General features: G+C 43.6%; 9 protein-coding genes across 13 annotated transcripts in view; 6 read left to right on the top strand and 3 right to left on the bottom strand.

Annotated features, from left to right (window-relative positions):
* Window positions 1-1230: 1230 nt before the first annotated feature.
* Window positions 1231-6163, bottom strand: LOC117584579 (interferon-related developmental regulator 2). Its single transcript, XM_034273555.1, has 5 exons — window positions 5315-6163; window positions 3165-3849; window positions 2851-3094; window positions 1386-1613; window positions 1231-1322 (listed from the first exon to the last, which is right to left on the bottom strand). The coding sequence occupies exons 1-5, from the start codon at window positions 5355-5357 to the stop codon at window positions 1239-1241; spliced, it is 1284 nt and encodes a 427-aa protein (XP_034129446.1). The 5' UTR covers window positions 5358-6163; the 3' UTR covers window positions 1231-1238.
* Window positions 1790-2814, top strand: LOC117584586. The gene has a single exon (XM_034273563.1). It carries the CDS (start codon window positions 1850-1852, stop codon window positions 2711-2713), a length of 864 nt encoding a protein of 287 aa, XP_034129454.1. The 5' UTR covers window positions 1790-1849; the 3' UTR covers window positions 2714-2814.
* A 540-nt stretch (window positions 6164-6703) lies between the features above and the next one.
* LOC117584585 (acyl-CoA-binding domain-containing protein 5) lies at window positions 6704-8870 on the top strand. Its single transcript, XM_034273561.1, has 3 exons — window positions 6704-7046; window positions 7203-8204; window positions 8541-8870. Exon 2 carries the CDS (start codon window positions 7215-7217, stop codon window positions 8154-8156), a length of 942 nt encoding a protein of 313 aa, XP_034129452.1. The 5' UTR covers window positions 6704-7046; window positions 7203-7214; the 3' UTR covers window positions 8157-8204; window positions 8541-8870.
* Window positions 8871-8885: 15 nt separating this feature from the next.
* On the bottom strand, window positions 8886-9766 carry LOC117584587 (peroxiredoxin-6). Its single transcript, XM_034273564.1, has 3 exons — window positions 9437-9766; window positions 9175-9367; window positions 8886-9110 (listed from the first exon to the last, which is right to left on the bottom strand). The coding sequence occupies exons 1-3, from the start codon at window positions 9708-9710 to the stop codon at window positions 8909-8911; spliced, it is 669 nt and encodes a 222-aa protein (XP_034129455.1). The 5' UTR covers window positions 9711-9766; the 3' UTR covers window positions 8886-8908.
* A 63-nt stretch (window positions 9767-9829) lies between these two features.
* Window positions 9830-10300, top strand: LOC117584590 (N-alpha-acetyltransferase 38-A, NatC auxiliary subunit). Its single transcript, XM_034273567.1, has one exon. The coding sequence runs from the start codon at window positions 9914-9916 to the stop codon at window positions 10277-10279; it is 366 nt and encodes a 121-aa protein (XP_034129458.1). The 5' UTR covers window positions 9830-9913; the 3' UTR covers window positions 10280-10300.
* Window positions 10301-10437: 137 nt separating this feature from the next.
* LOC117584581 (geranylgeranyl transferase type-2 subunit beta) lies at window positions 10438-11920 on the top strand. The gene is made up of 2 exons (XM_034273557.1): window positions 10438-11173; window positions 11239-11920. Exons 1-2 carry the CDS (start codon window positions 10573-10575, stop codon window positions 11664-11666), a joined length of 1029 nt encoding a protein of 342 aa, XP_034129448.1. The 5' UTR covers window positions 10438-10572; the 3' UTR covers window positions 11667-11920.
* A 664-nt stretch (window positions 11921-12584) lies between these two features.
* LOC117584577 (ectonucleoside triphosphate diphosphohydrolase 5) lies at window positions 12585-17265 on the top strand. Of its 3 annotated transcripts, none has more exons than XM_034273552.1 (4): window positions 12588-12849; window positions 15099-15237; window positions 15433-16565; window positions 16628-17265. In XM_034273552.1, exons 1-4 carry the CDS (start codon window positions 12820-12822, stop codon window positions 16718-16720), a joined length of 1395 nt encoding a protein of 464 aa, XP_034129443.1. In that variant the 5' UTR covers window positions 12588-12819; the 3' UTR covers window positions 16721-17265. The 3 variants fall into 3 exon arrangements, with proteins under 3 accessions (XP_034129442.1, XP_034129443.1, XP_034129444.1); XM_034273553.1 differs by lacking the exon at window positions 12588-12849 and adding an exon at window positions 14830-15019; XM_034273551.1 differs by having other exon boundaries at window positions 12585-12849; window positions 15099-16565.
* A 662-nt stretch (window positions 17266-17927) lies between these two features.
* Window positions 17928-21450, bottom strand: LOC117584572 (nardilysin-like). Its single transcript, XM_034273542.1, has 4 exons — window positions 21185-21450; window positions 19508-21130; window positions 19147-19431; window positions 17928-19089 (listed from the first exon to the last, which is right to left on the bottom strand). Exons 1-4 carry the CDS (start codon window positions 21262-21264, stop codon window positions 18117-18119), a joined length of 2961 nt encoding a protein of 986 aa, XP_034129433.1. The 5' UTR covers window positions 21265-21450; the 3' UTR covers window positions 17928-18116.
* Window positions 21451-21927: 477 nt separating this feature from the next.
* Window positions 21928-24512, top strand: part of LOC117584571 (AF4/FMR2 family member lilli) — a 79024-nt gene continuing 76439 nt past the window's right edge. For all 3 annotated transcript variants that reach the window (XM_034273539.1, XM_034273538.1, XM_034273537.1), the window contains exon 1: window positions 21928-22517. The gene's annotated coding sequence lies outside the window, so the exon portion shown is untranslated. The remainder of the gene's footprint in view (window positions 22518-24512) is intronic.

Genomic DNA, 24512 nt, shown 5'->3' with positions numbered 1-24512 from the left:
AAATTGTTTCCCGAATTATGTTTATTATTCTTCAGATCAGGCTGTAAAGAAAATTCTTTCGTCATTCTGAGAAGCTAATTGACGCAGCTAAAAATGGGACCCAACAAATTTGTGGTTTTAGTTTACCGTCTTAGAAATATTGAGCTTTCAAATGCAAAAATGCTGATCTTTGTGCGGTTAAAGTCGAACCATTTTATATTTTATATTTTATATTTTTAAGCCACAAATATTTCAGAAAGTTGGTTTTCTTGAGGAAAAATCGTGTCGAATAGTGTTATTGGAGGAATGTTGTATAGATAATTATTTGCTGGTGTTTCTGTTAGAGTTTGGTTCAAAAATCTACCCAATTGATGCCTCTAAAAACCAATGCTAAGATCAAAAGAATGTTATTTGAATGGTATTCCTTTTTAAATGCTTTTCAAAGTATATATTTTAGCAATGTTCAAATAAGATTGCCAAGTTGTCGTGTAGCTAGTAGATTTATGCTCGGTATGTTGTTCAAGGCGATTCTGTAGTGGCCAAACTGCTCCCATATGAGACCCCGACCAAATCCAAGACAGAAATGCATTTCATTGAGTTTTTAAGCCTAAAGTTATTTATTTTACATGTAATTTCTATAAAACAAATATATTTATATAGCTTATATAATATGCATAATAAAATCCAAGTCAAGCTTTGACTAAATGTAGGTATTTTCGTTTGTTTTTAATCTACTTTTAGAGCAACGACATCGAAGCAAAAATAGGTTTATGCTTAGATTTTGTATATTTATATGTATTATCTGTAAGTATATTCCAAGTGTAAATCAAGATCAACAACGTAAGAGGCATGCCAAGCATCTGCACCCCCAAAAGGGGGGGAGTCATGCGGCGAGACAATGCTAAATTTTCATTTACATAACAAAAACCAAAGTGCAAAAATTCAGATCGATACACAGGCACTCACACAATTTAATATTGTGTTAGTGCTAATATATAATAATAATAATAATGGCCCATTTGTGTGTTTTTAGAGTGTTTAGAAATATTCCAAATTTTGTTGCATTTGAGTTGATTTTTCAAGAAACATATCCTAAAATTTAGACTTAGTTTCAGCTTTGGCTATGCTAAAATTAGAAACAATTCAACTATCGGGTCGGGTCGTTGGCTATGGGATTTTGAGAAGGGTTGCGTTATGTTATGTTTTCTTATGTTTTGAGAGTGTTTCGCTGTTGGGATTTTGTTGGTGTGATTTCAGTTTTAAGTGACGACGGCCGATCGCTTGTCGCGATTCTTGCCACGCGAAATGGAGCGTGCCTTGAATGCGGCAGCATTCACCAGATGCTAGGGAAAAAAAAAACCAAAGTTAGACAGTTTCTTGATGTCTGATCAGATCAATTAACTTACGCGCTCCAGCTTGGTTGGCTTGATCTTGGCATTGCCATTGATGCCAGTGTTGGTTGGACGTGCTCCCAGCTCGAATATGTCGCGTATGAACTCGTTCTCCTGCAGCTGTGAGGTCATGCCAGGGCCCATCACTGTGCACAGGGATGAATACTGATGGTGAATGGACCATGAATCCAATGTCAAAGACTCCGTACCAAAACGAATGTTGATTTCTGGTGAAATGTCCTCCTGAAATAATAAATCGAATATTTTTAGTAGGCCTGGCATTGAAATTCAAATAAATTTTCGATACTTTAACCAGAAAAACTCTCATTTGGCTCAGTTAAATTTTTAGTTTTGTTGTAAACAAATCAAAATCTATGCTCAGATAAATTTTTGTATTGTAAAATATTAAAAAAAAAGTACAAAATTCTAAAAATTATTTGTTTAAGCTTTTGCAACATTTTGAAATATTTTACATTAAAATGCTGGTGACCACGTATCAACATGACTACATTCCGCCCAATGCCAAGCGGTACGAGTTCCTAACCCGCGTCCAGGGCTTGGAGGGACAGGCGGGCCCTAAGGTCATTGAATGTCAGTGCATCGATGAGGATAAGATCAAGGCGCCAGCCGATGCCGGGAAAGACTGCACGGGCGTGGAGTGGACGGGCATTGCGCCAATGGGTAGACTGGTGGATCCACGGCTCATACCCACAACCCTGGCCCAGGATCAAGTGGACAAGATGGCATTCTCTGATGAAACGGACTGCTTCAAGCTGCAGCCGAATCGCTTTCTCAAGATCCTGCGCACTGTCTATCCCGACCTGTACGAGCGACTGAAGGTGATGCCCAAGGAGGAGCTCAGCCGCAGGCTGGAGAAGAACCGCATGTTCACCACGTACCAGATTGACTACTGTGCAATGAAAGAGTATCCCGAGGGCATTTACGAGAGTCTCAAGACCGAGGACGACGCCTCCAAGTTGAATGCCAACAAGTTCCTGACCAACAAGGCGCCCTGCTCCGAGTTCCGCTCGAATGTGATGAACGAACTAGACAGGGAAACCTCCACGGGCTACGAGCTGACGCAGGATGAGTGCGAGAAGACATACAAGCCATTCAAGACCTCATTCTCGGACTCTTCGCGCTTCGTTGCCTCGGGCAACAACTCCCACTGGAACGCGGCACCGGCCACCTACAGGAAGGTGCCCGACTTCACCGAATACATGGACTCGATAAGCCGAAATGGCTGTGTGATTATGCGCAACAAGTTGCACGATCACTCCAAGTGTCTGGCCAACTACTGCAAGCACGAGCTCAAGTTTACGTGCAACGACATGAAGCCGTAAATGGCAGGGAGTACAACTACTCGCATGTCCTGTTGGTCTTGTGTCTCTTGCAGTTTGCATTTTTAGTTTAAATACATGAGAGTAAATCAAAGTTTTTGCTACTTGCTGGTTGGTTGGTTTTTGGGTAGTTCACTCACCTCTAGATAACGCAACACATCCCGGAAGGTGGCACGCTGAGCCTTGCGATCCCGCTTGGCACGGTATTTGTGCGAATCGGTGGCTAGCTGCTTGACAGCCTCGCTCAGTTCGGCAATATCATCCTCAAGGAAGTCATCATCGTGGGCACGGCCCGATTCCAGTATCAAAGCAATGGTTTCGCCAGCGGCCATGCGTACATCCAAATGTGGGGACTGCAAAAGGCCCAAGAACTTCTTGATCGATCTACAAAGTAAGTGAAAAACATTTTAGAATACATTTTTACTGCATTAATTGCTATGATTTGTGGACTTACGGGAACATACTATTTCCGGTGGTCATCAGTGACACGAAATCCCCAGGTGGTATGAGCGTGAGGAGCAGGCCCCAAGCACTCAAAGCCTCGGTATGCAGAGTACCTGCTTCGGCAGTTACCGACACTGGGGTCTTGTCATCGCCCCGCAGATAGCTGCCGGCAAAGATAGCCTCCAAATATTGCATGAGACGGACCAGTTCGGCGACATCCTCGCAGCCCAAGAAGCTGAGCAAACCCAAAGCTGAGACACACTTGGATCTGGCATCGAAACTGATGGATTTGTCCTGAACGGTGGTTAACAGAAACTGATTCATGGCCTTGGAGATGCCCTTGTCGCCGCCCATCTGCAGCACCAGCAGTGGGGCCAGACGTGCCCCCCAAACCTGCTCCTGACCCTTGCCGCGACGAATGCTCTTCTCCACAAAGTCCATCAGCGTCATCTTGCGATCCTCCACGTAATCGGGCATATAGCGATGCATCAGCAGCTCACAGATGGCCTGCAAAGCCTGCGCACGGGTCTGGGCCGACTTCTCGGTGGCCTGTTCCAGTGCCTTCTCGAACTTCTCCTCGAAACGCTCGTTGGCCAGATCGTCGTTAGCCTCCGACGAGGCAACCTCTGAGACGTGCGAATAAACGCTCACATTATCAAAGGACTCGTCCTCGGAATTCGAGTCGTTGGTGCGGCCTGTTGGAAAAGGGTTGAAATGGGTCAAATAATTTAATATTTGTCTTAAGATGTCGTAAAACTATTGTTAAGTAACATAAATTAAGAAAAAACTTATTGGCCAGTTCATTTTAAACTATAAACGAAAATTTCGATGCGGTAAATAGCGGATCTCATTGGTGCTTGTAAAACTGTTTGGCAAATGCGTTAACCAACAAGCTGGCCAAGAATTTCCGCTTTTTTCTCGCTTTTATTTACTGGTAGATTGTAAAAACCTTTGTACACAAATGCAAATAGAAATTGAAATTACATTTTAGTGCCGCACAGCAGCAATGACCTTCAGAGAAACAGTTTTAGAGTCAATGTTGTGCAACAAGTTTTGTTTCATTTTCTTTTCAAAGAAAAAAACCTGTGTCCGAGCGCGCATAACTTTCCCACTGACTGTGCTTGCTGCTGCTGCCGCTATTGGGGACAAGGCAATTTCCGTCTCCGTCTAGCATTTTCCACCTTTCAAAAAACTATTTTCAGGCAACAACAAATGCGGTAACAAGAAGAAGAAGCAGAAGAATGCAAAGAGTAAGAAAAACCAGCTGTTGGCCAAAAAGTGGGTCTGTGTTTGCTTTTGAAAGTTGATTTTAGCTTACGATTAAGAGAGAGAAAAAAGAGAGCGAGAGTGAGATGAAGCGAGATGTATGGATGTATGTACAATTGTACGTATTGATGTACATTTTGTATGCCTGCATAAGTAGTTGCATAATTTGTGGGTCACAATGCATAAAGATGTGAAAAAAGTCTTCCGCGTGCTTATTTATAGTGTGAATGGGGAAATAGTTCAAGTTCTTAAACAGTTTTGAATTAATTGGGTTAATTGATACTCAGGAATCCATGCCCATAGACGGACTTCCTCGTAAACTCAATTGAACCCAAACAACCCCCAATTCGCCTGAGCAACTGGACCAACTAATGCGCATTTATTGAGGACAAGTTCCCATTCTCTACCTCATGCTCACCGAGACAGATTATAGCACACCGATAACGGCTGATGGGAAGCACATTCATTTTTATTCTCTTGAACACATGCATACATCGGTGTCGTATGAAGAGTCACTTCTGATAAGCTGGCATTGAATGTACATATGTGTGTGTTTTTGTATTCCGTTTCATTACTCAGCCAGCTGAGCAGCGCGTGAAAAGCTTTTGGTGCCAGCACAGCAACAAAACAAAAATAATTATTTTAGCGATTGCCAAACAGGTTGTGGACAGCAGAAAAAGCTTTTCACACTTTTGGAAGTGAGCTAAAATACAATCATACATATTTGAAGAGTATTTTCGTCGTCGCATGACTAATGCAAAGGTCAGGCCAAAGCAGCTATACAAATGTTACGCCTGCATTTTACTCCTACTACACACTCACACCCACACACACTTGAGCACTCACACTTCCAACATACTCTCTCTTTCTTTGTCGTCTGCTTTTGTGACTCACCTTTGCCTTGAGCTCCTCCTGATTTCTTGTTGCGTCTCGGCATATTGTTGATGTTTTTGATTTGGCGTCTCTCACGAATTTTATTTGAAAACGACGACGTTTCCGTTTGATTTAGTCGGCCTGCCTGCTTAGTTTCACTCAAACACAAAGGGTACAAACTTCCCTGTAGCCGAGTGTATCCTCTGATAGAAGTCTACACGACGACACACAAAATGTCTACTCTACACACGCTTTGGCGGCAACGGAACGCACGTGTTCCTTCCGATTTATTGATTTTGTCACAAGAATTTAGGTTATAATTAAATTTAGTTGGCTTTAAGGCTGAAGATCAAGAGATGTTTTAATCAGGACGCAGCTATGCAAAAGCTTTGGTGCTTCCAATTTTTAGCAATCCTACACAATTGTCTTTGGCGGTGTTGTTGTTGCTGCTGCTGCTGCACGCGGCGTTTGGAAATGGTGAACAACACCAATTGCGGTTGAGGAATGAAGGTCGAAACTGGACGCGATCGTATTTTATTTATACAGTTGCGCGGCTGTTGGTGCTCTTCTGGCTTGGCGATATTACAAAAATGTTGTGCTCTGGTTGTCGTTGCAGCAAATTTCATGTTTAATTGCAATGAATACACTCTGCGCTGGCAGCCACTGCCCTGTTCTTTGTGCTATGGTGAAATTCCTCTGCGTTCGCTTTGGGGTTTTTCTAGGTGATATATCAGTTTGTTTTTGTTTTATCTCGCCAGCGTTGTCACGGCACTGGACTTGACGGTTGTAGCTTTCGAAAGCTCTGCGAGCACTCTTGTATTGAAAATAATGCAAATAATTTAAGCACTTGATTACGATTTTTATGAAATTAGTGTGAAATTAGGCAGTGTGACCGCGGTTTTGTTGTACATATATACTGTGTGACCCTCAGAAAGATACCGCAAAATACCTACAAATCTGTTGAATATAAAGATCAGAAGTGAGATCATAATATAAACAGATGAACAACTTGCATAAAACCATGGAAAATTATAATTTTCCTTATGTTTTTATTTAATATCCAATTATTCGAAAAGTGAGAAACATGCTGCGAAAAGTTAGCAGCATAGTTCCCCAACATTTGTCACGGAATAGGCAACATTTTTTACCCCTAGAGGGAAGGATATACTGGAGTTGAGGTAATGCTAAGGGTCGTGAAAACTAGCCAATCTTGTGGAGAATCGATTGATAAATCGGATAAAACTGTAGTTTTAGAGCTGAGAATCCTCACTAGCTAGTAATATGGGAGAGAACATCAAAATCTAGGAAAATTTAAGATTTACGGTATATTTATAGTATAGTTTTAAAATGAACGGTTATATTTCGGTACATTTCCGCGGGTCTGTCGGTATATTTGATCGATAATTCCGCGGTCACACTGAGAGAGAGTTTTGTTTAGTTTTTTTTTATGATTGCAAAAACGAATTAAACGCTAGCGCCAGAAAAGAGCGTCCAACAAGTCGATTAGTCGATGTCGATAAGAACACTTTAATTGTAAAAAGCTCAAGCCGAAGCTTATCCGGAGAGAGGAGAACGATTGAACTTCAGAACTGAACTCGAACTTTGTCACCAAGTGGGTCGGGTCTTTCGGTCGTCTTCTTTGATACGTTTACGAATGGAATGAAAGAGGAGGAATCAATAGCAGAAGACAACACAATAAAACAGATACACTGCCTAACAGGAATTACAACACCGAGATTGCACAAATAATTAGGTAATTTGTAAGCGGCGGCGTCGACATTCTCCATCGAATTCGAACAGCGGAACGGATTGATGGATGATTAATGGGAATTGAACTTGGACCGCATTCTATCTAATCTCCGGTGCATCTATTATTCATGATTTCGAAACTCTCCTCCTTCCTTTGTAGCTGCCCTCAAAGATGGCCGCCATTGGGGAACGTTTCCAAGCTGCCGTCAATGTCATCAAGGGATTACCCAAGAATGGTCCATACCAGCCAAGCACCAGCATGATGCTGAAGTTCTATGGTCTGTTCAAGCAGGCCACCGAGGGTGCCTGTGACCACAAGAAGCCTGGCTTCTGGGATGTGGTGGGCAAGGCCAAGTGGGACGCCTGGAATGACAATCGACATCTGAGCAAGGAGCAGGCCATGCAGCGTTATGTTGAGAGTCTGCAGGAGATCATCGAGACGATGTCATTCACAGAGAATGTGCAAAACTTTGTGGGCAGCCTCGATGGCCTGGGAAACATCAATTTGGACGAACTGGAATTGGTTTCACCCGGCATGAGGGAGCTCGCCGAATCGCATCCCAACTCTCCGTTCCATTCGCGCACAAACAGTCCACAGCATGGCAGCAGCTGTAACGGAGCAGCTGAACCAGAGCTGGGACCACCATTAGCCTCATCGGAGCTGGGCAGCAGCGTGGTTGCCAATGGACTGAGCAATGGCTACACAAGCAAAACGGCGCAAAACTACAGCCACAGCGACAGCCACAACTATACGAACAACAGCAGCGTGAACATTGTGGAGCCGTCCGACGATGAATATGACGATCCATATGATCTATCCCACGAGGTCACCCAGGCCATTGTACAGAACACAGATCTGCTGCGACAAATCCAAAGCACAATTACGCGTATGAACAACGATGTGGGCGCCGTGCAGCAGCGTATGCGCAGCGTGGAACAGGCATTGACGGAGCTAAGCAATGGCCAAAAGTCGAGAGCAGCCCAACGGCAACAGCCCGCCTGGTGGCCTTTCAAGAATATTTCCCCACTCTGGTTTGCTGTGCTCATCCTGTGGCCCTTCCTTGTGCGACGATTTGGTCGACTGTTGCAGACATCAACAGGCCGCAGACGCTGACGCAGAAGGATGTTTAGACTAGAACGTATGGCATGTGGTAGTTAAATTGTGAGTAAACCTTAGAATTTGTGTACACAAAGTGCATACAACATTTCCGTCTATAATTAAGATGCTCCGCGGCGACCTCCACTCGGGGCTAAGCGAAACCAGTTTTTGGTAGCGCAGCGAAAGCTTTTAACATTTGCATTATAAGCTATATTTGCATTTGATTAACTAATTCAAGGAAGGAAATGCTTACAAAATTCACAGACGGGAGTCTCCTTTACTTACATTTCGAACTTAATTTGCGTTCACAAAATTCCTGCACATTGCTCGTGATATAGTCAATTTATTTGCACTTATTATCCTTTATAATAATCCGAATTTTCATTGTTTCCCTTTCAGTTACTGTTTTGGTTACGGGCACAAGCTTGGTCTTTGGCTTTCTTCTATTCTCGAACCTGATGGCTCCATCTATTGTACAGAGTTGGCCTTATTTATAGTTTTACAACCACTGTGGTTGCTTATCCCAGTTGCAATATTTTATACTTTTTTTTTATACGTGTATATTTATGTTTGCGACCTTTGTTTGGAACACATTCCCATCTAATTTAGTTTTTTAAGACGAACTTTTGGCCTCGACCTCGCACCTGGCGTGAAAGGTTGTAAGCGAGCGAACAATTTATTGTGCATTATTTTTATTATAATTTTTGTATTAAAGTGAATGTTTTAGAACAATTTCTACGTTCGTTTTGGAATGTTTTGCTTTGCTCTTAGGGCTGTGGCGTGGTGCGTAGATAGCCCTTTCCGGATGGCACCTCAATGGTCTCAATGCCCTTGGGGAAGAGCTGCGGCACATCCTCCGCCTTAACGGTGGGCAGCACCATGCACTTGCCGCCCTGCTGCCAGTCGGCTGGCGTGGCCACACTCTTGGTTTGGGTCAACTGCAGCGAATCAATAACGCGTAGGATTTCACTGGAGTTCGAACAAATAGGAAATTAGTTTGGCACCTTATGTGGGTCTATCTGCCGCCACTTACTCAAAATTACGTCCCGTGGTGGCTGGGTACAAAATGGAAAGACGCAATTTCTTTTTTTCATCAACAATAAATACAGCGCGACAGGTCAGTGGAATGCCCTCCGCATTCAGCTCATCCTTGTCCAGCATTGAGAGCTGTTGCGCCAGCACGCGCTTGTCATCAGCAATAATGGGATAGTCAAAAGTTGTCAATTCTAAAAGAGAAAAAAAACCCAAATGAAACGTGGGCTGCATGAAAACGTGAGGCAAAAATCGAAACTTACTGCCAAAACTCTTGATGTCTTCAATCCAGCGCTTGTGAGACTCCACGCTGTCACAGGACAGGGCAATGGGCTTCACACCGCGTTTTAGGAACTCTGGAATCAGTGCAGCCACTCGGGCCAGCTCTGTCGTGCAAACCGGCGTAAAGTCGGCTGGATGCGAGAACAGAATGGCCCAAGAATCTTGCATCCAATCGTAAAAGTCTATTTTTCCCACACTTGTCTCGGCCTCGAAGTTGGGAAACTGGTCACCAATATTCAGAGGGCTGCACGGCATTTTTGCTGATCAGAATTGATGAAACAAAGTAAAAACAAACAAAATTGCCGCAAAATTGTTGTCAGCTGCCTGGACCAGTGTGACCGTAGCGTTACCAAACTGAACGATGCAGCCCTGGACTAGTCATAAACACGCACATGCAAGTGCAGTAAAATATTTGATACAAAATTAATTAAATCTACTGTTAAAACAAAGTTTAAAGCATGGAAGATCTCTGCATAAGTGGCCACCAAGTGCAGGTGCAGCCTGTTGCTCCAGCAGAACCCTTTCGCATCACCACCAATGCTCCACACCAAATGAACGATCCCAGCATGACAGCGGGACGCAAAACACTGCAAAAATGGTTGGGCCGTGTGCTGCGCATCGTTATAACCGATGGTCGTGTCCTGGTTGGCTTCTTCAATTGCACGGATCGTGATGCCAACATTGTGCTGTCCATGTGCGCCGAGTATCTGGTGGAGGGACAGGAGCCCCGTCTACTGGGCAACGTTATGGTGCCGGGCAAGCACATTGTGTCCATCAGTATTGATGAAGGCGAGCCCACAGCAACGAATGTGGAAGTGGCGTAGTCAAAAGAAAAGAAACCTCATCTAATGTTAATAAAAAATTTAAATATAAACCAAAAAATAAGCTTATTGTTTTAAAGGTTTTAAATATAACAATTCTATCAGCTGTTTCGCCGCGCTGCCAACCATCTCGCAGCCCTCGCAGTCAGCTGCTCGTGCGCTTGAAATTGTTGTTATTCAGAACAGAACAGAAATTCTGCCCGAGCCACAGAGAAGCGCAGCCAGCAGCCAATTAATTAATTCAAACGAAACGCGGAATAGAAAACTCATCTCATTCAATTGAGAGCAATCAGGCAATGGATTTCACGACCTTCGTAAAGCCCACCAACGGGGGATCAGGCGACGCCGATACGGGCACCAACGAGCTGCAATTCTGGAAGCATGTGAAGTACATTGAGAATCATGGGAAGCAGGAGGATGACTACGAGTACTGCATGACCGAATTTCTGCGCATGTCGGGCATCTACTGGGGCGTCACGGCACTGGACATAATGGGCCAGCTGGATCGTCTGGAGAGGAAGCATATTATCGACTTTGTCAAGCGTTGTCAGTGTGCCACGACGGGTGGATTTGCACCCTGCGAGGGCCACGATCCCCACATGCTGTACACGCTGTCCGCGGTGCAAGTACTCTGCACCTACGATGCCCTCAATGAGATCGATTGCGAGGCAGTTGTTCGATTCATTGTGGGACTGCAGCAGCCGGACGGCAGCTTCTTTGGCGACAAATGGGGCGAGGTGGACACCAGATTCAGTTTCTGTGCCGTGGCCACACTGACGCTGCTCAAGCGCATGGACCAGACCATTGACATCGAGAAGGCGGTCAAGTTTGTCATGTCCTGCTGCAATCAAACGGATGGTGGGTTCGGGTCCAAGCCCGGCGCCGAGTCCCATGCGGGTGAGTCATGAAGGCAAAATCATATTTGTCGCGTTCTCATTGTGTCTCTCTCTATCTCTGTGCAGGTCTCATATATTGTTGCGTTGGTTTCCTTTCGCTCACCCACCGTCTGCACTTGCTGGACGTGGACAAGCTGGGTTGGTGGCTCTGTGAGCGTCAGCTGAGCTCGGGCGGACTCAACGGGCGACCCGAGAAGCTGCCAGACGTTTGCTACTCCTGGTGGGTACTCTCCTCGCTGACCATTATGGGCCGCCTGCACTGGATCAGCTCCGAGAAGCTGCAGCAGTTTATTCTGTCATGCCAGGATGCAGAGACAGGCGGCTTCTCCGATCGTACGGGCAACATGCCCGACATATTCCACACGCTTTTCGGTATTGGCGGTCTTTCCCTGCTGGGACATTCCGGCCTCAAGGCCATCAATCCAACGCTCTGTATGCCCCAGTACATTGTCGATAGGCTGGACATTGAGCCCCAGCGATTGTCACGACCGTGAAACGATCCCCGAACCCCGAGCGGAGCCACCTTAACTGTTGTAGCCAATTCCCATTTAATTTCCGAAAAAACAGACCAAATTTCCTCCAAGAAATCGCTTAAACATGATTAACTTTTCTTCTGCTTTTCTGCTTTATTTGCATTTACCCTTACAGACGGTATTTATCCCCTCGTTAGTCTATAATTGATGTATTTTCTATGTTTAATTTCGAAGCAAAGTTAAATAAAGACATTACCTATTACAGCAGGCCAGATGAGTGTTTAATTGTTATTTCATCAATCTTTCGATGAGGTTTTAACACATTTTAACATAAATTAATAAAAAAAATAGGGTATACAAAAGTACATACCATCGGTTGACAAGCAACAAGTAGTCAAATACGTGAACTTCTCTTCCCACTTACTTACATTCTGAATTTGTTTTCTATCTGCCAGTTTTGTAAACAATGCAATATTGTTGAGCATTGTTTCATAAATCGGACAAAATTATATTTTTAGTACTGATAGTCTTTATTAGCTAGTAATATCAAGTGGAACATCAAAATTGAGGAATATGATTTAAGACAACTGTATATTTTTTAAATGAGAAGGTATATTTTGGTATATTTTTTCGCTAGTTCCGCTGTAAACTAGGCCTGGGAAAACATCGATAGTGTCCACCAGCCACCAGGCTACTCTTGCCTTGTAATTACACATACACTTACACATCAATCCATGAAATGACATCGCAATACATTATATAATATTTTAAAGTCTTACACACTACCACACTTTTTAACTTAGCATCATATTGTTCAACTATAAGAACATTGCCCGCCCTCATCAACAATCATCGATAGCAGCACACACAAACAAATATCGACAGCAACACACAGAACAAACTATCGACAGCCCCACTATCAAAAAATGTAAATAAATATAAATATTAAACGCGCGCGTGTCAGAGTCGGTTTTGTCGGTCAAACAGGTCCCTCGCAAAACGCGCTTAACAGATAACGCATATATGTACTAGCATTAGTGCGTACTACTCGTCGGCGATCGCAAAGAAAAGTTTTAAGTAATGTGTTAGTATTTCGCGCGACAAAACAATTTCGTTTCGTTTCAAGTATTTACATAATAAAGTACAAAGTAAAGTAAATAACAAATAGTACAACATGACGAGCACCGATGTGCGCAAAAGAAAAGTAAGGCCAAAGGTTAAAGGGGTAAAATATAATTAAATTTGTTTCAATGCTTCCCCACCTACAAGTACACTGATGAAAAGAACCACTAGAGCGAGAACGAGATTCCTAAGGAAATGTGTTGCTCTTTTGTGACGGAAGTTAAACGATTCCCCTCCCTGCCCACCGTCGCACCCAGAGTTAAATAATTGTTTCAATCAGTTGTGTTTAAAGGGGTGCCAATTTTTTATTTAAAATCCTTATTTACATACTATTGCGATAGATTCAATGCCGGCAAAGAGAGACAGAAATACATGTATGTGTATGTATGTGTGTAGATATAGTGTGTTAGAGTAGAAAGCGACATGGAAACAGTGTTAGAGGAGGCTGCCAAACTGGTTTAAAGGGTGTACAATACTCTATGCAAATTAACTTATGAAATAAAAGGCACAAATATAAATAGATAAAGAGCTAAAACTAGTCACTAATGTTAATTAGTCTTACATACAGATAATGATTTGTAATATCTTAATTACCTGGCCTTTGGGCTTAGGCCGGCCGGTTTTGTTGGTTGCCCAAATGTATTTCTCATTTGCAAGGTCATCTAATTGCTAGAACCAAAAAAACCACACATCAATTGTGTTGGCACTCGATCGACGATAATGCCACCACAACCTGGCTAGACTAGACAACTTTTTCAATTGCTTTCCCCCGAACTCATTGTGTGGGATACATACGAGAGTCAATTGGTTTGGGGGATCAGCAGTGCAATTAGCGTGTGGGCGGCGTGGTGAATGAAGCAGCTGCAACGGGACCTGAACAGGTTGCCAGTAAGTGGAGGGGGAACGGAACCCTCGTGCGTTTCGTGCACTGCACAGTGGGTAGATCGAGGTGAATCTTCCTTTCGTGCGTGAATCAGAAAACAAAACAAATGAATCCTATTAAGTTTAGATCAGTCTAAAAAGCTAATTTCGATTGTGGGAAATTTCATTCGTAAACCATCTGAAATGTTTGTGCGTGCAATCTGGCAGTTCCAATTTAATGATTAGGTGAGTCCGTGACAAAGAGAACTTTGATTGTATGTCCAATACTTGCATATGTACATATATGCATATCTGGGAACGCTGAGTCACTATTAATCGAGACAAGAAAGCCCTGCACGTCCCTAGTTATCAGTTGAAATATTGATTACAGAAGCGCTCCACCCGCAGACAGATGTGATAAGTTCTCACTGTGAATATTTAATGGCTCTTAGTCTGCATATGTACGCGTAATTGCTACGAAATTAAATGAATTTCTAGTGCTTGTCGTCAGCCAACCATTTTGTGCTTGATAAATACTCACAAAAGTCGCTACAAAGTCTTAGTTACGCCTAATGTTGACTTTATTTCATAGTATTGGCAGGCGGAGTGGTGGGCTGGCTTTGTCGTCACACACTTGCCGAAACATTTGTTTAAATAATGGTAATTTCATCAGTTCTGTTTGCGTTGCCCCAGACAACCGTTTTGTATTTAATCAGCCTAATAGATCTGACTGCTGCCCCATTTTAGTTCGTGCCTAGGTATAGTATCTAATCGTGGTCATATCGCTTGAAGGTTGTATGATAAGATGCCCTCTGTACGCTGTACATTGAATATTTTGTAATTTGCCATGACTTTGAACTTTAGCCTGGTTGTGGCGGGAGCACAATTTGCGCACCATTGAAAGGTTGATGTGGATGATTGCAATATAATTGATTCTGTGTGCTGCACAGAGACATGCATTCTTCAATGAACATTTTATAATTTATTTGCATAAATACATACCAAGGGGCAGGAGTATATTACCTATAGACGTTAAAAATCAGTTTGCTTTGAATTACTAGTTTCTCGATGAACCTGTCAGTCAGCTGTTGTCAGTCAGTTATCGATTGCGCAATCTGTGCGGCTGTGCAGCCCTGGCACATGTGAGCAAACGATAAAAACGGCCCACAAGAAAGAAAAAAAAGCAGACAATTGACATTTTTAAGAGATAACAAATAAAGCTAAATACATATACGTTGTGGTGTGGTGTGGTGGCCTGCCCCTGCTAATATTTAAAATGGGCAAACACTTGAAATGTGTCTAAGCAGAGTTATGCATAATAATTGTGGCACAACAGCGACGGGCAGCGACAAACGCAACGAAACCGAGCAATGAAATACGAATATAAGCTGGTAGAAAACCATAAAAAATCAATCAAATTCGAATTCTTAGCACATTCTTATGTCTTAACTTTATTCCCCTTCGTTTTAGCTGGCCACGGATGAGAAACCGTTACAGGGCAACCGGCGGAAAGGCAGCAGCTCTGTCAGCGGCAGTCGCGGTCCCAGTGGCCTCAAGATATCATTTTTGTGCCTGATTGTGTCTGTGGTCCTTCTACTCTTTGTCTTTGGTGTGTATCATTTGTATTTCTGTAACAAAGAACCTCATAAAGTTGTGCTAACAAAACCTTCTGATTTTCCCACTGTCACCGTGGCCTTCTCGCACATCGAACCAAATTTTCCGCATAAACCCGTCGTACCCACTTCAACCACCAACAAACCAAAACGGAAAACAAAAACCGAAACGGAATCTGCTGACGCTGCAGGGTTTGTCTCAGAGAATGCCAGTCCATATCTGGCGCGTCTGGCCTCGAAGTTTGGCTACAGCAAAGTGCAATATGCGGCCATCATTGATGCCGGCTCGACGGGCAGCCGCGTGCTGGCCTACAAGTTTAATCGTAGCTTTATAGACAATAAGCTGGTGCTGTACGAGGAGCTCTTCAAGGAGCGCAAGCCGGGCCTCAGCTCCTTTGCAGACAATCCTGCCGAGGGTGCGCACTCCATCAAGCTGCTGCTGGACGAGGCGCGCGCCTTCATACCCAAAGAGCATTGGTCGTCCACGCCGTTGGTCCTGAAGGCAACCGCTGGACTGCGTTTGCTGCCACAAAGCAAGGCGGAGAACATACTCAATGCTGTGCGGGATTTGTTTGCCAAGTCCGAGTTCAGCGTGGACATGGATGCCGTTGAGATCATGGACGGCACAGATGAGGGCATCTTCAGCTGGTTCACCGTCAACTTTCTGCTGGGACGCCTCTCGAAAACCAATCAGGCAGCTGCCTTGGACTTGGGCGGCGGCAGCACCCAGGTCACATTCTCGCCCACAGATCCCGAGCAGGTGCCCGTCTACGACAAGTACATGCACGAGGTGGTCACCTCCAGCAAGAAGATCAATGTCTTCACACACAGCTATCTGGGGCTGGGACTGATGGCCGCCCGTCATGCCGTCTTCACGCACGGCCACAAGAAGGAGGATACGCTGCTGGAGAGTGTGTGCGTCAATCCCATAATTGCCAACCGCACTTGGACCTACGGCAATGTGCAGTACAAGGTGAGTGGCAGGGACAACACCAAATCCAGTGCCGCCGAGCAGCCAATTGTGGACTTTGAGGCCTGCCTCGAGCTGGTCAAGAGCAAGGTGATGCCGCTGGTGAAGCCCAAGCCGTTTACGCTCAAACAACATGCGGTGGCTGCCTTCAGCTATTACTTTGAGCGTGCCATTGAGTCGGGTCTGGTGGATCCACTAGCCGGTGGGGAGACCACTGTCGAGGCTTATAGAAAAAAAGCGCAAGAGATCTGTGCCATACCCAATGACGAGCAGCCATTTATGTGCTTTGATTTGACCTTTATATCGACGCTGCTGCGCGAGGGTTTTGGCCTCAACGATGGCAAGAAAATTAAGGTAAATGTGGAGGAACAGTCAGACATTGATTTATCAGAGATTAAATTTGCTTTTTCTTGCAGCTTTACAAGAAGATTGATGGTCATGAAATCTCCTGGGCCCTGGGCTGTGCCTACAATGTGCTGACCAGCGATGAAAAATTCAGTAATTCCTAATGCACCGACCGCTCCACTAGAACGTAGATTAGATGATGACAGAAATACATTTTAAAACAGATTGTTAGCTGAAATTGTTTATAGAGTGCCTTAGACGTGCATCGAGTATACCACAAACATAACAAAACAAAACAAAACAAAACAAAACACTAAACGACTCACAAATAGCCTATAAAGTCAGTTAATATTATATTATCTCTGTGCTCTGTGCAATATCCATTTGAATTGTCTCTTTTCTGCCCAAATGCCCGCACTGTGACTTATAGTTTTAGTTTTATAATTCCAATGTTGTGTGATTTCGTCTTGTATTTGTCTGCCTGCCACGTTCTTATATTTATAATCTTTACACTGAATTCCTCATGTACATAAATATTACACACACACACATCGATATTCTTATGTATTTACCTAATATGTAAAGCGGCTTAGACTAGGCTACTACAACGATTAGTGGGAGACATATTCAAATTGTTTGTCACACACATGATGCAACAAATGTTAGTTTAATTATTTTGTTCAAATAAATCAAACAAAATGTTAACTGATCTAAATAATTGCTGTGATTTGTATATGATTTAAATTCATTTAAATGCGCGACAAGATGGCAGGATGCGGTCCCCCGTTTAGAATGCTTTTCCCATGCTGTTGTTGTATTCAAAAGTCCTTTGTTGTTGCTAATTATCCAACTATGTACATTTACTACGAAAACTTTAATATATAACTTTAATAATTCATTGCCAAAGCCCTGAAAAAGCCACTTTGGTTCATAATATATTCATCAGTTTTAGGAGTCATTTTTCAAGGTTTCGAAACGTTTAATTTTGCACTTATTTGATTCTTAGTTAACAGAACGATTTTGTTGTATTTTTATGGAAATAATTCAATTTAATTTCGTTGATTACTTGGCCGTTTGGCTTATTCAAGGAACCACGAGCCAGTTCCAGTCGGAAGCTTTGTCAATCATCAGTTTCTCCACGAACTCTTGAATGAACTCCTCGACTTTGTGGTTGAATGTTTTGAAATGCTTTATGCACTTATTCTTTCTACAGTTTGTTGAATAAAAGTGGTCCCTATCCTGTCGATTGAGACTGCTCCAAGGAAATGAACACAAGTCTCTGGCACTGCCACAAGAACAGCTTGGTGGAAGAGCAGACCACAGACTGCCTGACGCTGTCCCCCTTAGCATAAATCCGTGTTTAAAGATGTTGATTAATGCTCGGAAATTAACGTTTAATACATTTCTCGAATTTAACTTGGGTTTAACTTGAACCCATAAATTCAGCCACAGACTTTTGTGTTCCCCTTGTTCTGTTTTGGTCAATTGATTCAAAAAAATAGTAATAAATGTGCGAAAGTTTACGCCTAATGCTAACAATATTCAATGAAACTGAGATATTTAATTGCAGACGTCTCCGACCTGGTTTGGAATCTGAAGCCAATTCCCGTCCACACAAGGCAGCACTGTGACCTTTTGGTACATCTCAAGACCGCTTTTAAAATCGTGAATGGCATCGTCCAACTTCTCGTCTCGTTCTCCCACATTTGTCGCATTATGCCCAATAAGCTCCACCGACAATTTGCGCAAACTTCTGCCATTCGTGTCACTTAGGAAGCGCTTCACATCCGCTTTGGTTAGGCTGCGCATAACATGAGCCTTCCTCTGAGTACGACCAAAGACATAGGTGCCCTGGACGATCTCGTTGAAATTCTCACCCACCTCGTTCAGCAGAGTAGGGGGCGGGCCAAGCGCCACAAGCAAAAGTTGCTCTTTCATGGCGGCATAGCTCTGGTCATCTAACTGATGGACTAACATCCAACTCTGACGGCGCAATGTGTCCATATCTTTGTTAATTGTATTGGCACTTTCTTCTGCTGCAGCATTACCTTCAAAGTTCACCGAAAGGTAGTAGCCGAGAATGCCGGCATTGACGTGGGTCCAGCCCTTCACTCCTCCAGCTTTGAGTTCTTCTGTGTGGTAGTGCTGCGAATTAACCATCATACTTATGAGATTGAATATGACTTCCGCGCGCAAAGAGTTCTCGCCGAATTGGTAGTAATTAGTGACATTCGTGCGCGTGCCTTTCATATCGAAACAGAAGACTTTGCTGCCCCGTGGCAGCTTTACAATGCGATTCTTCGCCAGCCGCTGGTCCCCAATGGGTTTGCATTCGAGGCGACTGAGCAGCGCATTGAGCACCTTGTGGGCTGCCTGCTCCGTGTAATTGCCTTGAATGAGCGCCTTGATGTACAGCTGCTGCGGTAATTTATGTGCAAATGTCTTCAGCTCCTCCAGCGTGATGGCATTGAGAGCCTTATACAAGTCCTCGGTTGTCCAGGGCTTTTCGCCCAGCACATATTGCAGAATGTTCCTGAGAGCACAAATTATGATTCAAGATGTAGAAGATATTATTGGATGCCTTTCTTACTTGCTGAAGGTGCATGGACATTTGAGGCGTTCCAAGTAGGTTTTGCCCTGCACCTGACGGTCCCTGCTGAATAGTCTTTCAGCGATGGTGTCGCAAAAATTGATCATTCCCTCCGCAATGGCCTCCACAATGAGATGAAGCTTTTCATTGTAGCCGCTCACAAATAGCCGCAAACCATTGTCCATAACCAGAAAGCGGCAATTGAGATTTGCCTCTTCGGCGAGATCCAGTTCATTTTGCACGTGCATCTCCACCATTGAAGCGTACATGTCGCACATGGCAGCACTGCCAAAAAATAAACAGAAATCAGTAAAGATCATCAGAAGTGTGGATGGAAGTGTGTGTGATGGAAATCTCTCACTTCTTCGCACTCTCGCGCGGCAGCGGCGTGAGGAAAAAGAAGCAGAGGTAGGCCTGTGGCTTGCCAAACTTGTCATCCTGTCGGAACCACAGCTCGCAGGTGTTCGTCTTGATCAATCGTTTGGGGTATGGCGGCAGCTTGGGCCTGCCCTGCTCATGCCAGAAAATTGTAAAGTCGTGCGCCACAAAGGGATTGGGTTCGGGCAGAAAGAGCTCAGCAATGCGCTGCGTTTGCGATTTTTTCCACAGCTCCTTCCAGTTTTCGGGCATCGGTTTGCTGGTGTATCTAGTGCCGAACCACTGCTCCTGCTTGTCGTAGACTTTGTCTTGCGAGGTAATCATTAGATTGAACTTAAAACTGTTGAGAATGCCAATCAGTTTGGATAAATGCCGCATGCTCTTGTCGTAGGTGAGCTGCCTGGCGGTGAGTATATATTTGGCTGGATAATATTTGCTGCGGAAGACCAACTCATCGACATCATGGCTATAGAGACGATCTGGCAGACGGAACTCCGCCGCCTGACCCTTCTGCTGATCTTCGTACAACTTTAGCATGGACTCTTTGGAGCTGTTGGCGAAGATCTTCAAGTAGGCAAAGGTGGCAAACAGCACCTCGTCGATGTGCTTGTAACCCTCGCTGCTGAGGAAAATGTAAACTTTGAACAATCCGTGCATTGAGTGATTATTGAAGTAGGCCTCGTCTATGCCAGCGCCTAGATGACAGGCCCAGTGGCGGCGCTGCAGATAGGCAAACAGACTGCCCTCTCCCTTGTACGAGATCTGGCGGGAGAGCAACTTATCTGGATTGCTGTGATAGTACGAACGCATGCTGGGCAGCACCCAGGTCAGCTCCAACTTGCAACAGTTGTCCACGTCCTCAACGTAGAAGACTTGCTCGTGGAACTCCGAACGGTAGGCGTGGCGATAATCAAACTTGCTCAGATCGGGCGCCATGATGTCATTGCAGCGCAGCTGGCCAAAGTGGCGTATGACCATGCACTCCAGCACATCGATGGGCAGACGAGCCTTCAGGCACACGTACATGCGATTGGCCGCATAGTTATCGCACCAGGCAGCGTGCAGAGCTGCGTGCAGGTCTTTGTCGTCGCTGACATTGTCCTTGAGCGATTTCATGTTACCCAAATGGAAGGAGCCGTGCGGATAGCCTGCGCTGGCCAGGCTGTCGAGCAGCTGGCTGCGACGATTATCACCTTTTTTGGCCAACCGCTGAAACTCAGACTCCACGATAGCGCGTCCACATTCCATGGTCTCCTGCGGCATCAGGGGATTCTTAAGAGCGAATGCCAAGAAATCCAGACTCGACTCCAAGTGCTGATCGGACACCTCAAACGTGAACTGCGTGTCCTCGCTGTGGATCGACGACCAGCATTCGCCGCCGTGTTTCTTCACGTGCTCAAAGAAGACATTCTGCCCTGCGTCCGGTGTGCTGCCCATGAATATCATATGCTGCAGCATGTGCGCCAGTCCCTGATAGTTGCATGGATCGGCGAATGGGCCGTGGTCGACCAACAAGGAGCAGGAGGCATTATGGGGATGTGCTCCAATGTGGGGCGTTGGTACCGAGACCAGCAAAGCTCGCAGCCCATTGCTCAGGTCAAGAGATCTGCAAGGGTCAGCTGCACTTGAGTATACGAGTGTTTCGAACCATTTCACTTACTTGTAAGTATCCTTGTCATTCTCCGATTTATAGGGATCCTCCAGATACGTTACTCTTTCCGCCATTCTACAGCGCGCCATCTCATAAAACGTCGTCTAACAATGCGTTTATCTTAATTGCGATCTTTATTTGAGTTGGATTTAATCAGATAATTGCGTTCCGCAAACACCAACTTCACGCAAAACCAAGATCCAAGATGGAGAAATGGCGCCAGACAACTTTCAGTGGTGGCCATCTTTTCTAACGACTGTATCGATTGCTCGGAATCATCGATTGGCAGCAAAGCTACCTATTGTATGGAAGAACGTTTTAAGTACTATTTACATAGTTGTAAATGATAGATAGATAAATAAAATAACAGTTTTAACAATACAAATACAATTATAAATTATGTGCATACATAATTGATTGCTTAAAATATGTTACCTAAATGTATTCCCTGAGCACCTACAAATACAAGCCAGCTTAAAAAGTTAATCAGCACAATGTGATCTCCTGTTAGAAAAGCTAACTTTATCCTCTCACTAATACCAATAATATTGTTTTTAGTTCAGAGCAGCTCAAATCGACTAACTTTTGAGCGCGATGTTCTAATCGAATAATCTACGTGGGCATATCGCACTATCGTACGTTCGATATATCGCATTTTGAATATTTAATCCATAGATAATTTCCCAGCACTGACCATAAACTATCGAATAAACAGCTGATTTGCCGAAATATATATATAAATATATATATATGTATCTTCGTGCTCTTTTCTCTGCACCCAACACAAAACACGCAACTAAATTTCGTTAAAAAACAATCAAAAACAACACAAAATGGACTAGTTTCGTATCTAAACCCTTTACTCGGCCGAGTAGTACCCAAGTGAAGTGGATTTTCCCATGGAAATTGTTTTCATAAGCATTTTTTCGTAAGCGCTGCCTGTGTGCCTCTGCACTGCCTTTGCCTTTGCTTCTGCCTCTGTTCGCACAGCAGAATTACTAGTTGCTGTGTGTGTGCGTGTGTTCGCGTGTGTTTGTGATTTCGCGTACGTTATTATATGTTAAAAACTAAACTTAATTAAATGTGAAGAAGGGAGGAGAGGAGTGCATCGGCAATCATTGAAAATGCAACATCTGACCGCCAACGAAAGAGCATTAGCAGCAACAACAACAGCCGCAGCAGTAGCAGCAACCCCAACACCAACAAATTACTACACATTACTACACTACATTTGTGTCCGTGTGCGTCCGTGCGTGTGTGTTTCTATGTTCGTATTGAATAATGTTTAAACATTTTTGGATTTTGTAGCAGAGAATCGGCCTAGCAATTAATCGAAGAGCAGGTAAGTCATTTATTATGAACAAAGTCAGTGTAAACGAAAAAAAAAACAAAAGCAAATGTGTCAAAAGCTCGTCATGGCTCTCTCCCTCACTCACTCTCTATCACACACACATACACACTCTATCTCCCGCCACGCCGTTCGTAGAGGAAAGAAATTAATTTTGCTTTTGCATTTGCCTTTACCTTTTTTGCTCTCTTTTAATTTTAATTTGCATTGCGCAGCGAATTCGCGCGCAAAGGCACAAAAAATACAGTAATAAACGTCAAATGCCAGACGAACAATGCCGCCGCCGCCATACGCTCTTTCTCTCGCTCTCTGGCGCGCTCTTTTTTACTGTAAATGTTTTACATTGTGTGCGTGCGTGTTTGGCTTTGCTCGTTTTGTTTTATTTATTTGCTTTTGTCTTAATTTTTATTTATAACTGATTTTAGATTGGTTTGCAAATATGTACAAATAAATAAAGAAAATAAAAAGTTTACTTTCTTATCAGTTTTCTATGCTCATGAAATAAAGATGAAAGCGTAGACAGGAAAAAAATAGTACGTCAAACACACGTCAATGACCATTTGATAAGAACCAGTGGTAATTGTTTGAAACCTGGAATTCCAATAGGAAAGGGCGCTCTCTCGCTCACCACACAATCTATGATACTCCTCCGTTTGGGCTCTGATGAAATAATGCAGTCCTTATGTCGGCATTATCTCGGAAATTTATGTTTCCGAGTTTGTTCAGCAATAATACTAAGCTTTCAAATAGTAAATACTGTAAGCAAGCACTACTCGAATATAAATCAAGTGTCGGCCAGCATTTTCCATTTTAAATGAAAGTTAAAGTGAAAGAATATTCATGTAATAAGATAATTTTAAATTTCAGCGTTTTACCTTAAACCCCTTATATAACAGTATTGCTGGGAAATCAGCTGTAAAGCTTTACAACTGTAAGTGACCTGTAAAAATGTGTCATTGATATGTAAATTACAATGTGAAAAGACGCTATAATATTTGCACCGAAATGGAAGAGTATTTTTCGTCTTTACTTCCCTTTCTTTAATAAATTCAGATAATGAATTACAGTTATTACATGGCTGTTATCAGATAGAAGGTCAAACTGTATGTCTACTAAAACCGTTCGATTCAATATTATGGTGGGGCGGTAACAAACACAATCTTTGACTCCCTCCCTCTTTCGCCAAGTCTCATTCAACCCGTTCCTGGGTTACCTTTAACACAAAGAGAGGACGTCATGGAAATTGATTCATGAAATCAAATTACAAAACATTAAAACGAAACAATCAGCGGGTGAGCGAAGCTGGGGATACCCTTACAGATAATTCTATCGTCCGGATCCGGATCTTTGGGTTTCTGTTTAATAACAGCTTTTATTTGGCTTTCAAACCACTCTTGAAAAACATACTAAAGGGTATTAAAATACCAAACAAAAGGCCAACAGGCGGTCGGGTGTATCTAGTACTCCCAAGCAGATGAAAAAGATGAAGTGTGTGTGGTGAGGAGGAAGAGGAGCGATTTTCCTTTTGTTGTTCGCACGGTTTTCAAATTCCAATGTATTGGCAACTTGCCAGAAGCAGAAGCAGCAACGAAACGTAACAGTGAGACGTGCTCTCTCTGCCTCGCTCTTTCTGTCTCTCGCAATCCGCTCTCTGACAGTAATTCATTCATGCTTGTATCAAGTTTGCTGACAGGAAATCAATGAGAAAACCATTCAACAAGTAATTGTTATATTAATGGCCAAGTTTTTAATTTTCCTAATAATTTTCCCTTTAAAATTAATTCAATCTGCGACTAACATCGCTCTGTAAAGACGATCTTTGCTGCTGTTGTGTCCGCTGATTAACAGCTGCCAGCTTGTGCCGCTCTCATGCGCTCTATGCGCATGCTCATTCATCGGCCCGCTCTCTCTTCCATTCTCTTTTGCTGGTTCCGTTTTCTTGTTGCCCCGCCGCTCATTTATCGGCGTTTGTTTTGTCAGTCTCGTCTG

The sequence above is a fragment of the Drosophila guanche genome, unplaced genomic scaffold, assembly GCF_900245975.1.
Source record: "Drosophila guanche unplaced genomic scaffold, DGUA_6, whole genome shotgun sequence".
Taxonomy (NCBI): domain Eukaryota; kingdom Metazoa; phylum Arthropoda; class Insecta; order Diptera; family Drosophilidae; genus Drosophila; species Drosophila guanche.
Note: the sequence above shows the minus strand (reverse complement) of the source record. Positions and strands in the feature narration are given on the sequence as shown.